General features: G+C 40.9%; 1 protein-coding gene across 1 annotated transcript in view; it reads right to left on the minus strand.

Annotated features, from left to right (window-relative positions):
• The window catches only part of LOC110502450 (ras and Rab interactor 2), a 50,200-nt gene that overhangs the window by 10,469 nt on the left and 21,981 nt on the right, over window positions 1-17,750 (minus strand). The window contains 3 exon segments of the mRNA XM_036959835.2: window positions 4,427-4,515; window positions 9,290-9,362; window positions 15,754-15,865. Of these exon segments, the coding sequence (XP_036815730.2) occupies window positions 4,427-4,515; window positions 9,290-9,362; window positions 15,754-15,865 (274 nt within the window).

Here is a 17,750-nt window from a genome sequence, read left to right on the forward strand (position 1 = left end):
CGTTATGAGTCGACCTCGTCATTTTTTCCCGAGTTCCAGGTTGTCTTGAAAGCACCATAAATCCAGAGAACGCCAGATTTTGATAACAAAGGTTGATGACAACATTTGCACACGAAGGACCTCATGTGAGTCCTAAATATACTGTATGCTGCTGCATAAATTATGTAATATGCCAGGTAGATATGTATACTGTAACTAAAACTAATACTAAGTGTATGTTGTGTAGTAAACTGTTAGTAGCCCATGTGCCTCACCCTAATAATTTACATGCTAAAATCGCCACTGGAGCAGATACATACAAATGGTATCGAGAAGTTAATCGGACTCTGGAGAAGTAGATAAATCCGGAACTATCCATTTTAAAAACGGAGGCTACAATAGCCTGATAATAACACTGATACAGCTAAATTACTGAAAAAGTAGGCACAACAATGCCAATATACATCAACGTTACATCATAGAGTCAATGAATTGATGTTATCATACCACGTTATCAATGCCTACGTCACATATTGCAAATAAATACAACCATACCTGCATAATGCCAACACAGTAACGGTCCAATCAGTACGATATAACGTTAACCATAAAGGACTAACGAAGAACAGCGCTGGACACGACTGTACACAGCCACCAACTTCGCAACCAAAGCCATATACCAAACAATGATACTCTATGACAGAACTAAACCTACTGCTACACGAGACACGTCCAACTGAAGAGCTCACACAACAGTGCTGTACTAGACAGAGAAAACTCACTCTATAGAACAATAAAATACACACAGCCGTACCAGACACAGCCAAAGTCACATCACAATGTAAGATAAGAGCAAACATTGACTTACTGTCCTCACAGAAGACAAAGACCAGCTCTGATTTTAGTTGACCGTAGTTTTAGTAGTGTGACAACTTTAGAGCACACTGATGCATCTGTCCAGCCTTGCTGTCGTGTCTCACACACACGGATTGTGTTATGACTCACACATGCTAATAAGTGCGTGGGGGCGGGCTGTCAACAGCGCATTCTCTCCTCCCCCAGTCACCCCCTCACTCGCGCGCCAGCTCTCAGCCAAAGTTGTTCCTACCCAACTCCTCCAGACTTCTTTCGCTTGACTGATTTTCGTTATTCTTTCATTAAGCAGCTCTTCCATTTTCTTAATCAGTTACCTTTACAGTCCATTTTTGTGCCTTAACAATAGCACAGTGGCATTTAATCTGATATTTCTTGTTTTCTGGAAAATATTATTATTGATAACAGTTTAAGAAGTGTCAGCAGCATAGCACCATGCATCCCACGGCTGGCTTGGATCTGAAGTTAAGCAGGGATGGATGGGAGACGAGAGGTGGTTTTGGAGAGCCAGTAAAGGGCTCTCTTTCCTCTGGCCTTAAAGGACAACTGCGCCTTACAACCAGAGAAATTGGTTCTAAACAGCTTGTGGCATTGATATGAGTCAGAAACAAAGTGTAAATGGCATAATTTTGGTCAAAGGCACATCCAAAATTGAGTTTGGCAAGTGAATGCTTCATGATTTAAGGAGGTTGTTTTAGATGACAATTATATCAACAATTCATGCCCCCTTTTGCCTATTAACACGTGGTGGAACCATGTTCTGGGAAAAGACTGGTTTTAAAGGATCAAACCCACCTACCTGGCAAATCTGGCCATGCAAAACGAATTCACCAGACAATCGTGTATCTTTGGCAGTAGCTTCAGGTGCAATGCACATATTGATCAGAAAATAGTTACTCTAGTGAAAATGGGCTTCCGTAAAGTTGTTCAATCATATGGCCAGGATCTGGATGACATCAAACTCTAGATACACGTTCAAACGTGGAGATTGTGCCTGGTGTTGATGACAGCGAGTTGTTTACACTAGCTAGCTAGCTACATTATTGGATAATGCTAGCGAGTTGCAAGGTGTTGTAGAACAAGTGTCTCATGAAACACATTCCAGACACTGGTTCTTGCCATCTTGTTATAACTGTGATTTGACAGAAATATTCACTAGCTAACATTAGATAGGCTGTTCCGGAATCTTTTTTAACATTTTTTATTTTTTATTTTACCCCTTTTTCTCCCCAATTTCATGGTATCCAATTGTTGTAGTAGCTACTATCTTGTCTCATTGCTACAACTCCCGTACGGGCTCGGGAGAGACGAAGGCTGAATGTCATGCGTCCTCCGATACACAACCCAACCAGCCGTACTGCTTCTTAACACAGAGCGCATCCAACCCGGAAGCCAGCCGCACCAATGTGTCGAAGGCTACACCGTGCACCTGGCAACCTTGGTTAGCGCGCACTGCGCCCGGCCCGCCACAGGAGTCGCTGGTGCGCGATGCGACAAGGAGATCCCTACCGACCAATCCCTCCCTAACCCGGACGACGCTAGGCCAATTGTGCATCGCCCCACGGACCTCCCAGGCGCGGCCGGTTACGACAGAGCCTGGGACAGGGACTCTGATGGCACAGCTGGCGCTGCAGTACAGTGCCCTTAACCACTGCGCCACCCGGGAGGCCTGTTCCGGAATCTTATGGCTTGGGGGTAGAAGTTGTTGAGAAGCCTCTTGGACCTAGACTTGGTGTTCCGGTACCACTTGCTGTGCAGTAGCAGAGAGAACAGTCTATGACTAGGGTGGCTGGAGTCTTTCCTCGAACACCGCCTGGTATAGAGGTCCGGGATTGCAGGAAGCTTGGCCTGGTTATGTACTGGGCCACACACACTACCCTCTGTAGTGCCTTGCGGTCAGAGGCCGAGCAGTTGCCATACCAGGCAGTGATTGCAACCCATCAGGATGCTCTCGATGGTGCAGCTGTAAAACCTTGAGGTTCTGAGGAGCCATGCCAAATCTTTTCAGTCTCCTGAGGGAGAATAGGTTTTGTCGTGCCCTGTTCACAGCGGTCTTGGTGTGCTTGGACCATGTTAGTTTGTTGGTGATGTAGATGCCAATGTACTTGAAGCTCTCAACCTGCTCCACTACAGCCCTGTCCATGAGAATGGGGGCGTGCTCTGTTATTTTCCTGTAGTCCATAATCACCTCCTTTGTCTTGATCACAATAAGGGAGAGGTTGTCGTCCTTGCACCACACGGTCAGGTCTCTGACCTCCTCCCTATAGGCTGTCTCATAGTTGTCAGTGATCAGGCCTACCAGTGTTGTGTCATCAGAAACTTAATGATGGTGTTGGAGTCATGAGTGATTTTAGCTCATTTGTTGTGATTGAATGGCAAATAAACAACCCCCCAAAAAACACCCACATGAAACCACACCCGAAGACAACTCGTTTGCCTTCATTCATGGCCGCTTGCATTTCTTAATGAGCATTGATGAAAAAACGACGCCAAATCAGAAAGTGCAGTTCTCCGTTAAGATCAAATCCCAAAGCCCCTGTTCTGAACATAAAATAATGTAGAAAATCACTTGTCTTGGATGAAAATAACACATTCATCCCTAAAGTGTTAATAATACTGTTGTCTGCAAGGGGTGAACTTGTTGCAACTAAAATCCTGTCTCCCGGGTTACACACCTGAGGCACTGGGAGGGTGTGGCCTAACGGGGAAACGTTCTGGTCTAAAAAAAACTGTCGGCTGGGAAAATCTAGATTGAGCTGAGGAATATGGAGGCGAGTGAAACCTGAAATACAGGCAGATGATGACAGAGTGAATAAATACTACCAAAGTTCAGCCTCATGGTAAAGAGAAATGTCTGCTTATGGTTCACTGCTTGAAAAACTTATTTATCAAGCATCTGCTAGTATGTCCAGCAAATGTGCACTTCTTTTTCAATCAAGCTCAACTTCTGCTGGTCTGTTAACCATGGTTGAATAGACAGAATGAAAGAAAGTCTACTTTCTCTGAAGCATAGATGGGCTGTGTCTAACTGTATTGAAATCAGACCCACGTCATGGATACCGATCTAGACGTCAGAACTGGTGTCTTTTGTTATGTCCAAAGCCATATTTCAGTGACGCGACATAGCCTACCTATATGAACATCATTAAAATCCATGTGAACCTTCAGTGACGTGCATCTACCTCAACACACACAAACCCAAGCATTGTTTAAGTCTCAAATCGGTCTCCTCACGTTAATCAGAGGGAAAAGCTACACAGTGGGCCTGTTGTGTGAAGATCACTTGAAACCACACCAAAGGAAGTATGTTATCAAATCAGTGTGTCACCGAGGCTAGTATAGGCCTATACATTGGCTCTTTCAGAGGCAGTGCAACATTACAGCTTTGGCACAGAGAGATCACATTGTACAGTGACTGAGTTAGAGGTCTAAGACCCCAGTGAGGCCTACTCGTGGTTCCAGGGCCCCAATACTCCCCTTATGTGCCTAGCAGCCACTGATCTGGGGCTCAGAGAAGCTTCAGATATGTATTAAATCAATACAAATGTACAGTATCAGTCTAGTGGACATTCACCTGCTCCTAGCTTGGCCACCTCCAAGTCTGTTGGCGTCCTGGCTGCAGAGATGGCTTCAGGAAGCTTTAGAGTGAATGGCAAGACATCCCTAAGAGAGAGGCAGACAGTCAATATGTGTGATGATTGAGAGATAGAAAGAGCGAATTAATCCCTGTCCCATCTATCTATACACACAACCAGTCAAAAGTTTGGATGCACTTACTCATTCAAGGGTTTTTACTATTTTATACATTGTGAGATCAAAACTGTGAAATAACACATATGAAGTAATGTAGTAACCAAAAAATAGTTTTCAACAAATCCAAATATATATGTATATTGTATATATGTCACATTATATAATATATTTGAGATTCTTCAACGTAGCCACCCTGTGCCTTGATGACAGCTTTGCACACTCTTAGCATTCTCTCAACCAGCTTCATGAGGTAGTCACCTGGAATGCATTTCAATTAACAGGTGTGCCTTGTTAAAAAAGTTAATTTGTGGAATTTCTTTCCTTCTTAATGCGTTTGAGCCAATCAGTTGTGTTGTGACAAGGTGGGATGGTATACAGAAGAGAGCCTTATTTGGTAAAAGACCAAGTCCATATTATGGCAAGAACAGCTCAAATAAACAAAGAGAAACAAAAGTCCATCATTACTTTAAGACATGAAGGTCAGTCAATCAGGAACATTAAGAACTTTGAAAGTTTCTTCAAGTGCAGTCGCAAAAACCATCAAGCGCTATGATGAAACTGGCTCTCATGAGGACCGCCACAGGAAAAGCAGACCCAGAGTTACCTCTGCTGTAGAGGATAAGTTCATTAGATTTAACTGCACCTCAGATTGCATCCCAAATAAATGCTTCAGAGTTCAAGTAACAGACATCAACATCAACTGTTCAGACCTTCATGGTCAAATTGCGCAAAGAAACCACTAATAAAGGACACCAATAATAAGAAGAGACTTGCTTGGGCCAAGAAACAACAGCAAATAGACAGACCGGTGGATATCTGTCCTTTGGCTTAATGAGTCCAAATTTGAGATTTTTGGTTCCAACCACTGTCTTTGTGAGATGCAGAGTCGGTGAACGGATGATCACCGCATGTTTTCAATCAATCATAACCTCTAAGTCTTATCCAAGATTAGCATAGTTTGAATAGCATCAAGTGACACCTTGTTTATAAACCAATGTAAAAATAAATAAAAAATTGAAAAAAAAAACTGTAGTTCTGCTGAGCGATAAGTGCTTTTTGAGGACTGTTCTGTAAAAAAAAAAATTGGATTTCCAAATTATTTTTTTTACACATGAAAAGCATTATGAAATAATTAAAGTAAAATGGTTAGAGCTTTTTAATTGAAATTAAAAGCCCAAAATAGTGAACATCCAATTGCCAAAACTTTGAAAATATTCCATTGTCTCTGTCAGGTCCAATTGCTATGAAATAATAAAATATTTCAGTTGTGTACATTACTATAATTTTTCATTCCTTAAAGTCATCTCAACTCTGCTCAGACACTAGCAGCCAGCCTGCCCATCCTGGTCTCATAGACTAGAGTAACATAGGAAACGTAAATCTAGTACACTGAAATTAGTATGATATGGTTACATAATACAAATGTTACTTAGTAAGGTGGTTGGTTGGGGCGGATGGGTGGGCATCTAGCAACCCAAAGGTTGCGAGTTCGAATCTCATCACTGATAACTTTAGCATTTGCGCTAATTAGCAACTTGAACTACTTACATTTTTTCGCAACTACTTAGCATATTAGCTAACCCTAACCCTTCCCATAACCTAACTCCTAAATTGAACCCTAACCCCTAGCCTAGCTAACGTTAACCTAGCTAGAATTCGTAACATATATGTTTAGCAAATTCGTAACATGTCCAAAGTATTGGTAATTCGTGACATATTGTACATTTTGCAAATTCGAATCATATAATACAAAATTGTTGATGGACAGCCACAAATGAATACATATCATACAAAATGTAGTGTCTTGGAATTACGTACAAAATAATATGAAACGCTTCGAGACCAGGTTGACCAGCCAGACAACCATCTAACATCTCTGTATTGTACCGTCTTTAGTCATTCTAGGCTAGCCTGCCTAAGTATGCTGAGAGCTGTATTACAATATTTTTTAAACAAGATTTCAAAGTAGAAAAGGCATACTTTCACGTGCGGTCTCGTGCTGTGTACATTCCTCATATGCGGCAGCATATGCAGTCTCTGTGTATCTAACACAACGAAGCAGGCATAAAAGTGTACCCATCTCTGTCCGACCCAGAAAAGAACAGGCACAATGGATGATGGTCATTGTAGTTAATTCAGTAGCGGTGCTTGGGTAAATCACTGGGGAAGCCAAGCCAACAAAAAAAAAAGCATTGTTTGTGCTATAACCTGTTAGTTCATATGCCTTGTGGCCATGATATATAGGCCTAAGGCCGAGATGATAACAATTTAGGAAATAGCCAAATCTGAGCTAGCTAGCCACTGGAGGACAAAAACAAGTTGCCACAATAGGAGTGCCGACAAATCCAAATGGGCTTCACTTGACACTTTTTTGGTGCACCAGGACCATTCACAGTTTAGCTCGCTCAGTTTAGCGCAACGCTGATTGGCTATTATTTAAAAATATATATATATATCAAGGGAGACCAAATGCTCGCTGGCAGCCCTTGCATTCAAGTTTACATACACCTTAGCCAAATACATTTAAACTCAGTTTCACAATTCCTAACATTTAATGCTAGTAAAAAGTCCCTGTCTTAGGTCAGTTAGGATCACCACTTTATTTTAAGATGGTGAAATGTCAGAATAATAGTTGAGAATTATTTATTTCAGCTTTTATTTCTTTCAGCAGTTTACATATACTCAATTAGTATTTGGTAGCATTGCCTTTAAATTGTTTAACTTGAGTCAAATGTTTTGGGTAGCCTTCCACAAGCTTCCCACAACAAGTTGGGTGAATTTTGGCCCATTCCTCCTGATCGAGCCAGGTGTGTAGGTCTCCTTGCTCACACACGCCTTTTCAGTTCTGCCCACAAATTTTCTAAGGGATTGAGATCAAGGCATTGTGATGGCCACTCCAATACCTGGACTTTGTTGTCCTTAAGCAATTTTAACACAACTTTGGAAGTATACTTGGGGTCACTGTCCATTTGGAAGCCCCATTAATTTCCTGATTGATGTCTTGAGATGTTGCTTCAATATATCCACATAATTTTCCTTGCCTCATGATGCCATCTATTTTGTGAAGTGCACCAGTCCCTCCTGCAGCAAAACACCCCCACAAGATGATGCTGCCACCCCCGTGCTTTCACGGTTGGGATGGTGTTCTACGGCTTGCAAGGCTCCCCCTTTTTCCTCCAAATGTAATGATGGTCATTATGACCAAACAGTTCTATTTTTGTTTCATCAGACCAGAGGACATTTCTCCAAAAAGTACAAATCTTTGTCCCCATGTGCAGTTGCAAACCGTAGTCTGGCTTTTTTTTATGGCGGTTTTGGAGCAGTGGCTTCTTCCTTGCTGAGCGGCCTTTCAGGTTATGTTGATATAGGACTCGTTTTACTGTGGATATAGATACTTTTGAACCAGTTTCCTCCAACATCTTCACAAGTTCCTTTGCTGTTGTTCTAGGTTTGATTTGCACAGTTTGCACCAAAGTAAATTCATCTCTAGGAGACAGAACGCATGTTCTTCCTGAGCGGTATGATGGCTGCGTGGTCCCATGGTGTTTATACTTGCATATTATTGTTTGTACAGATGAACATGGTACCTCCACCAGACTTGTGGATGTCTACAATTTTTTTATGAGGTCTTGGCTGATTTCTTTTGATTTTCCCATGATGTCAAGCAAAGAGGCAGAGAGTTTGAAGGTAGGCCTTGAAATACATCCATAGGTACACCTCCAATTGACTCAAATTATGTCAATTAGCCTATCAGAAGCTTCTAAAGCCATGACATAATTTTCTGGAATTTTCCAAGCTGTTTAAAGGCACAGTCAACTTAGTGTATGTAAACTTCTGACACACTGGAATTGTGATAGTGAATTATAAGTGAACTAATCTGTCTGTAAACAATTGTCGGAAACATTACTTGTGGCATGCACAAAGTAGATGTCCTAACTGACTTGCCAAAACTATAGTTTAAGTGGAGTGGTTGAAAAACAAGTTAATAACCCCAACCTAAGTGTATGTAAACTTCCGACTTCAACTGTACATGGCCTACAAATACAGAGATAAAGGGGCTCTGTTTCGCTCACTCGAATGCTTTCTCAGATGAGATACGGTCCATTCAGCCCCTTGCAAATGTAAGGAAAATCATGAAACACTGAGAGACGAAAAATGCATGTTTTTTTTCTAAGTAACATTTTTTAGGGAAGCCTGGCTTCTCTTGGCATCCATAAATACCCCGCCACTGAGTGAAAACTATAACTCCCTTCTGCCCAGTGTCCCATATAGTTAGACTAAATTTCTCTCATAAATTGGATTTCTCTGAAGAAAAACAGCATGTTGGGCTCACAAAAAACCCAAACTAAATGTATTTAAAGTAATTGAACTGTCTGTCAATTAGTTGTTTAATAACCCCCCCCCAAAAAAATATCTATATTTAAAAAAATTGCTCAACACTAGTAATTGGAATTGTTATAGTGCAGAGTAGACTGATAATGATAGTTTGAAGAAAACAAGTGCAATTGTCTCATAACATGAACTGATGAGGTGGCCAGTAAATGCTGTTCTCTGAACTTCAACTGATTCAGGTTCTTTCAGTAACCTCTGGGCTCCATGTGTTTGTCTTCAAAAGGAATAGGTGATTTATAGCTGGGATGAAAAGGGTACAGTTTTTTGAGGGGTGTGTATGTGTGTGTGTTACCTGCTGATGCAGCAGAAAGCCACAAGATGAAACAGGTCTGCAAAGCTGAGGCCTGATCTCTCCAAGGAGAATGCTGTGGAGAAATGTATATTTAAGGAACCGTGAGACATTTCCATAGGCTATTCCCATAAATCAGAACAGCAATATTCCTAGATGAGAGAAGGAGTGATGTTTTCACTTGGGAACTACAGTGACATACCATACACACTAGAGGTCGACAGATTAATCGGAATAGTCAATTAATTAGGGCCGATTTCAAGTTTTCATAACAATCGGAAATCGGTATTTTTGGACACCGATTTGGCAGATTAATTTTTATTTTATTTTTTTACACCTTTATTTAACTAGGCAAGTCAGTTAAGAACACATTCTTATTTTCAATGACGGCCTAGGAACGATGGGTTAACTGCCTTGTTCAGGGGCAGAATGACAGATTTTTACCTTGTCAGCTCGGGGATTCAATCTTGCAACCTTTCAGTTAACTAGTCCAATGCTGTAACCACCTGATTACATTGCATTCCACGAGGAGCCTGCCTGTTACGCGAATGCAGTAAGACGCCAAGGTAAGTTGCTAGCTAGCATAAAACTTACCTTATAAAAAACAATCAAACATAATCACTAGATAAACTAATAATATCATCAACCATGTGTAGTTATTTAGTGTGTCCTGCGTTGCATATAAATCGATGCGGTGCGTATTCGCGAAAAAGGACGGTCTTGCTCCAATGTGTACCTAACCATAAACATCAATGCCTTTCTTAAAATCAATACACAAGTATATATTTTTTAGTATATATATTTAGTTAATATTGCCTGCTAACCTGGCTCGTTGCGAACTCTGAAGTCTATTTCTTCCTAACAAACTTTGCCAAACTGGGGATGATTTCACAAAAGCGCATTTGCAAAAAAAGCAATCGTTGCACGACTGTACCTAACCATAAACATCAATGCCTTTCTTAAAATCAATACACAGAAGTATACAGTGAGAGAAAAGTATTTGATCCCCTGCTGATTTTTACATTTGCCCACTGACAAAGAAATTATCCGTCTATAATTTTAATGGTAGGTATATTTGAACAGTGAGAGACAGAACAAGAAAAAAATCCAGAAAAACGCATGTCAAAAATGTTATAAATTGATTTGCATTTTAATGAGGGAAATAAGTATTTGACCCCCTCTCAATCAGAAAGGTATCTGGCTCCCAAGTGTCTTTTATACAAGTAACGAGCTGAGATTAGGAGCACACTCTTAAAGGGAGGGCTCCTAATCTCAGTTTGTTACCTGTATAAAATACACCTGTCCACAGAAACAATCAATCAGATTCTAAACTCTCCACCATGGCCAAGACCAAAGAGCTTTCCAAGGATGTCAGGGACAAGATTGTGGAATGGGCTACAAGACCGTCGCCAAACAGCTTGGTGAGAAGGTGACAACAGTTGGTGCGAAACACAAAAGAACTGTCAATCTCCCTCGGCCTGGGGCTCCATGCAAGATCTCACCTCGTGGAGTTGCAATGATCATGAGAACGGTGAGGAATCAGCCCAGAACTACACGGGAGGATCTTGTCAATGATCAAGGCAGCTGGGACCATAGTCACCAAGAACACAATTGGTAACACACTACGCCATGAAGGACTGAAATCCTGCAGCGCCCGCAAGGTCCCCCTGCTCAAGAAAGCACATATACATGACCGTCTGAAGTTTGCCAATGAACATCTGAATGATTCAGAGGATAACTGGGTCGAAAGTGTTGAGGTGGAGAGACAGGACAACTTCACCGCATCAAAGGGACGAGGGACGGGGCCACGTCAAATCGTCAAATCTTGGGTGAGAACCTCCTTCCCTCAGCCAGGGCATTGAAAATGGATTGTGGATGGGTATTCCAGCATGACAATTACCCAAAACATACAGTCAAGGCAACAAAGGAGTGGCTCAAGAAGAAGCACATTAAGGTCCTGGAGTGGCCTAGCCAGTCTCCAGACCTTAATCCCATAGAAAATCTGTGGAGAGAGCTGAAGGTTCGAGTTGCCAAACGTCAGCCTCGAAACCTTAATGACTTTGAGAAGATCTGCAGAGGAGTGGGACAAAATCCCTCCTGAGATGTGTGCAAACCTGGTGGCCAACTACAAGAAACGTCTGATCTCTGATTGCCAACAAGGGTTTTGCCACCAAGTCATGTTTTGCAGAGGGGTCAAATACTTATTTCCCTCATTAAAATGCAAATAAATGTATAACATTTTTGACATGCATTTCTTTGTCAGTGGGCAAACGTACAAAATCAGCAGGGGATCAAATACTTTCTCTCACGGGATATTTTTTAAACCTGCAAAGAAATCCATGTTAGCAGGCGATATTAACCAGGTGAAATTGTGTCACTTCTCTTGCGTTCATTGCACAGAGTCAGTGTATATGCAACAGTTTGGACCGCCTAATTTGCCAGAATTTTACGTAATTATGACATAACATTGAAGGTTGAGCAATGTAACAGGAATATTTAGACTTTTGGATGCCACCCATTAGATAAAATAAGGAACGTTTCCGTATTTCACTGAAAGAATAATAAAACGTATTGTTTTCGAGATGATAGTTTCCGGATTCGACCATATTAATGATCTAAGGCTCGTATTTCTGTGTATTATGTTATAATTAAGTCTATGATTTGATAGAGCAGTCTGAGCGATGGTAGGCACCAGCAGGCTCATAAGCATTCATTCAAACAGCACTTTCGTGTGTTTTTCCAGCAGCTCATCGCTGTGCTTCAAGCATTGAGCTGTTTGACTGTTTATCAACTCCCGAGATTAGGCTGGTGTAACCGATGTGAAATGGCTAGCTAGTTAGCGGGCTGCACTCTAATAGCGTTTCAAACATCACTCGCTCTGAGACTTGGAGTGATTGTTCCCCTTGCAGAGGGGAACAATGGGTAACGCTGCTTCGAGGGTGGCTGTTGTCGATGTGTTCCTGGTTCGAGCCCAGGTAGGGGCGAGGAGAGGGACGGAAGCTACAGTGGGGCAAAAAAGTATTTAGTCAGCCACCAATTGTACAAGTTCTCCCACTTAAAAAGATGAGGCCTGTAATTTTCATCATAGGTACACTTCAACTATGACAGACAAAATGAGAAAGACAAAAAAATCCAGAAAATCACATTGTAGGATTTTTAATGAATTTATTAGTAAATTATGGTGGAAAATAAGTATTTGGTCACCTACAAACAAGCAAGATTTCTGGCTCTCACAGACCTGTAACAACTTCTTTAAGAGGCTCCTCTGTCCTCCACTCGTTACCTGTATTAATGGCACCTGTTTGAACTTGTTATCAGTATAAAAGACACATGTCCACAACCTCAAACAGTCACACTCCAAACTCCACTATGGCCAAGACCAGAGAGCTGTCAAAGGACACCTGTAGACCTGCACCAGGCTGGGAAGACTGAATCTGCAATAGGTAAGCAGCTTGGTTTGAAGAAATCAACTGTGGGAGCAATTATTAGGAAATGGAAGACATACAAGACCACTGATAATCTCCCTCGATCTGGGGCTCCACGCAATCTCACCCCGTGGAGTCAAAATGATCACAAGAACGGTGAGCAAAAATTCCAGAACCACAGTGAATGACCTGCAGAGAGCTGGGACCAAAGTAACAAAGCCTACCATCAGCAAGGGCATTGAAGATTAAATGTGGCTGGGTCTTTCAGCATGACAATGACCCAAAACACACCACCCGGGCAACGAAGGAGTGGCTTCGTAAGAAGCATTTCAAGGTCCTGGAGTGGCCTAGCCAGTCTCCAGATCTCAACTCCATAGAAAATCTTTGGAGGGAGTTGAAAGTCCGTGTTGCCCAGCAACATCCCCAAAACATCACTGTTCTAGAGGAGATCTGCATGCAGGAATGGGCCAAAATACCAGCAACAGTGTGTGAAAACCTTGTGAAGACTTACAGAAAACGTTTGACCTCTGTCATTGCCAACAAAGGGTATATAACAAAGTATTGAGATAAACTTTTGTTATTGACCAAATACTTATTTTCCACCATAATTTGCAAATAAATTCATAAAAAAATCCTACAATGTGATTTTCTGGATTTTTAAGTGGGAGAACTTGCACAATTGGTGGCTGATTAAATACTTTTTTGCCCCACTGTATATTGTTACACTGGCAATACTAAAGTGCCTATAAGAATAGTCAAAGGTATATGAAATACAAATTGTATAGAGAGAAATTGTCCTATAATAACTACAACCTAAAACGTCTTACCTGGGGATCTTGAAGACTCCTGTTAAAAGGAACCACCAGCTTTCACATGTTCTGAGCAAGGAACTTAAACATTACTTTTTTTAACATGGCACATATTGCACTTACTTTCTTCTCCAACACTTTGTTTTTGCATTATTTAAACTAAATTGAACAGGTTTCATTTTATTTGAGGCTAACTTGATTTTATTGATTATATTCAGTTAAAATAAGTGTTCATTCAGTATTGTTGTAATTTTCATTATTACAAATACATTTAAAAATTTTTTTTTTTTTTTTTTTTTAATAAATCGGCATCGTTTTTTTTTGGTCCTCCAATAATCGGTATGGGCGTTGAAAAATTATAAAATCGGTCGACCTCTAATACACACACAAGTTGCATTATCACGAGTAGTTAACTGATCACTGTTTCCCAATGTTTTTCCTTTCATTGTGGTCTTCTGAGACACAACTTAATAGAAAAACTGTTGCTCATACGTTTGGGTCACTACTAAGACAACAGGGTACACATCTGGTGCCTTGCTGGTTCATTTGCCAAGGCATGAAGAGCCAGACACACAAAGGCAACTGTATACAACAAGTCTTTAATAACCCATACACGTGTCCCAGATCTGGAAAAAAGGGATGGACGGAGAGAGAGAAAAAAAAAGTATATTTTAATAGAGATTGGGGTATGCAGGAAGTGATAGAGATGGAAGGAAAGAAAGAGGCAAAGAGAGTGAGGAAGGGGGAGAGAATGTTGTATTTACATTTAAGAGGGGAAATTGGGGAAGTGGGTTAAATCCAGACAGCAGGCCAGCGAGCAGTCCCATCTGTACACTGAACTCCATTACTAATGCTTAACTTGGACGAATTCTGAGCTTGAGAAGAGCAACAGGATGTCAAAGTCTGCTGTGTAATGTGAAAACAGTATGTCCACATTTACATAAAAGTACTCTACATTTTCACATTTCTAGCCTGGATACTTGACTCTTGCTGCATCAAACAGTACTCAAGTTAGCAGGAAAAAAATAAACCAACTTATGATAGAGCATCTATACTGAACAAAAATATAAACACAACATGGAACAATTTCAAAGCTTTTAATGAGTTACAGTTCATATAAGGAAATTAGTCAATTGAAATAAATAAATGATGCCTTAATCAATGGATGTCACAAGACGATCCCGCCGGTTGGACGTACTGCCAAATTATCTAAAACAACATTGGAGGCAGCTTTTGATAGAGAAATTAACAATCAATTATCTGGCAACAACTCTGGTGGACATTCTTGCAGTCAGCAGGCCAATTGCACGCTCCCTCATGCCTTTTAATCAGCTTCTTGATATGCCACACCTGTCAGGTGGATGGATTATCTTGGCAAATAAAAAAATGCTCAATAACAGGAATATAAACAAATGTGTTCACAAAATGTGAGAGAAATGAGCTTTTTGCGTATGGAAAATTTCCGGTATTCTTTTATTTCAGCTCATGAAACCACCACTTTACATGTTGCGTTTATATTTTTGTTCAGCATACATTTGGACAATGTCACTACTCTCCAACATTATTGTTCCATGGCTAAACAATGCCCAGTTGGCTGCCTTGTTCAGTGAGGATTTTTGCAGGAGAGATGCGTGTGTTTTCCAGGCATTTGTCTACACCTAGTACACCCGTTTACATAGAATCGGAGAGCAAGCTGCAACACATACCAGGCTACATCACATTAAGAAACCATACAAAATACCTGGTCAGCCAATTCCTGGGACAACACACCCAACAAATAGTTTAGTCAGATTGTTATATTCAACCCAAGAACATCAAAAGAGAGGCAGCAATATAAAGCCTGGTTTAAGAAGTGAATCTTTGTGTGACTTAACTGCATAACACATAAATACGTTCACTAGGTAAGTATCGGGAAATAGGCTTGGGGAAACACCCAGTACTCTCTGCATCGACCTCTGAGTAGAGAGAGAAGAGAATAATGTTGAGGCCCAGGTAGAGAAACACCACACACTGTACCGTGACAGAAGCATGTCAACACAGGTGTTGATTTAGAATGGGGGGGAAAACACGTGGGGAAATTAGAGCAAAAGGGATATAGATTAAAATAGAATATTCAAATAATCAGAGGAAAAATAAATGTTGTGTTGAGAAGCTTATAATAACAGGTCTATGGGGGATACATTTGGATGATAAAGATCCCTAATAGATAGGAATTGATAGGCCATGTGCTTACTGCATTGACACTCCTTCACAGGGAAATCTTTGACGGGTGTCTCAGAGTCCTGGTGCATCCGCAGAGAGATCACCTTCCTCCGCAGGGTAGTCGACTTTCTCACCAGAAACGTCTGCAGCCAGGGGGAAAAAGCCCATTGAGAAACACAGACATCAATAAAAACGTTGAAATGGAAAAATCACAGACACTTCTGAAGTATGTGTCTCATTTAGTCCTCCATTGTGTGAGAATGTAAGGGTGTCTGTGTATTGTGATTTGTTGCATGAATAGGAGTTTCATTTTTATTTAAACAGAAAAATAAACCCTTGAGGTTAGAAACCTCTGAGGGGGACCTGGCAAGGAAGTAGTCAGTGTGTACATGCAACATATTAGCACAATACATTAGTAATTTTCCTCTATCAGAGCTTTAAACTCAGCAAGCGAAACCCTCTCCTCCAGTTTTAAAGTATTTCGACAAAAGGAGAATTATAGGAACATTTATTTTTCCAATTTCATCCTGGCCTTAGGTACTGTGAAAGATAGTAGCAGCTGTTTGTGATACTTCCCACAGTTGTGTCAAGTTGGCTGGATGTCCTTTTGGTGGTGGACCATTCTTGATACAGACGGAAAACTGTTGAGTGTGAAAAACCCAGCAGCGTTGTAGTTCTTGACACACTCAAACCGGTGCACTGGCACCAACTACCATACCCCATTCAAAAGCACTTAAATATTTTGTCTTACCCACTCACCCTCAATGGCTCACATACACAATCCATCCACAATTCATTTGTCTCTAGGTTTGAAAATCCTTCTTTAACCTGTCTACTTTTCTTCATCTAGGGGGCGTCAGGTAGCCTAGTGGTTAGAGCGTTGAGCCAGTAACCAAAGTTTGCTGGATCGAATCCCCGAGCTGACAATGTAAAAAATCTGTTGTTCTACCCCTGAACAAGGCAGTTAATCCACTTCATTGTAAATAAGAATTTGTTCTTAACTGGCTTGCCTAGTTAGAAGGTTGTATTTAAAAAAATGTACACCGACTGAAGTGGATTTAACAGGTGACATCAATAAAGGATCATAGCTTTCACCTGGATAATCTATGTCATGGAAAGAGCAGGTATTCCAAATGTTTTCTACACTCAGTGGTTCTGGTGTACGCAAGGGTTCGGCAGGGGGTACCTTAAGGAACTCAGTCAGGCGTTCAACTTACTCCTGAAAGTTGCTCAAGGTGCAATTTCGAAATTGGGTAGTGCGTCAGCAGTTTTCCTCTTGTCATGTCAGTCATTGCAGACCTTCGAGAGCTATTTATAACTTTTTAGAAATGTCCAGATCAACTATCCCATGTCAGCTATCATTTTTTAGCCCATTGATTTTGTTGTAACGTTTGAGTCACTCAAATATCACATGAACACACATAAGACATGACAAAATGTGTAGAATTATAGGAAATACGGTTGAGTGGTATTTCCTTTGTTATTAATTAAGCGCCAGTGATAGTGTCCAGTATCTTATGGGTGCTTGATGAGGCTTGCATGTAAACAACAACACTATAATCTCTTTAAGAGTCTATTGACACCTACTTTTTTTTTGTTGCATGGGACACGTCTCAATTCACTGCATCCGCCTGTGTGTGTCTTCCGCATCTGAGGTTGAAAGTGGCAGAGCTACAGCGCTGTTTGTCAGACCAGGAGATATCCTGATAAATCGGTCTGTAGCGTCCGAATGGTTTGGCCTAATAACTAATATGACCACTATGGAAAAGGGGAGACTAACGAACATGATGGTTTTACCGTTTTGCTCTACGACCCCTACAACTGTCACGGTACTCGTCTGAAGGCAACACAGTAATGGTTAAAACATTATATGGAAGTATGAACGTAGTTTTGTGTCCAAAAAATGTATTGTTAAACGTGTCCAAAAACAAATACATTATTTCCTGAGCTTTCTTACATCGCCTAGATATAGGACAGACACTTCAAAACCTTGATTTTTTTTTTTTTACATGTATTAATGTGTTATTC

Source organism: Oncorhynchus mykiss, chromosome 23 (genome assembly GCF_057628025.1).
Source record: "Oncorhynchus mykiss isolate SJ-2025 chromosome 23, ASM5762802v1, whole genome shotgun sequence".
Classification (NCBI taxonomy): Eukaryota; Metazoa; Chordata; class Actinopteri; order Salmoniformes; family Salmonidae; genus Oncorhynchus; species Oncorhynchus mykiss.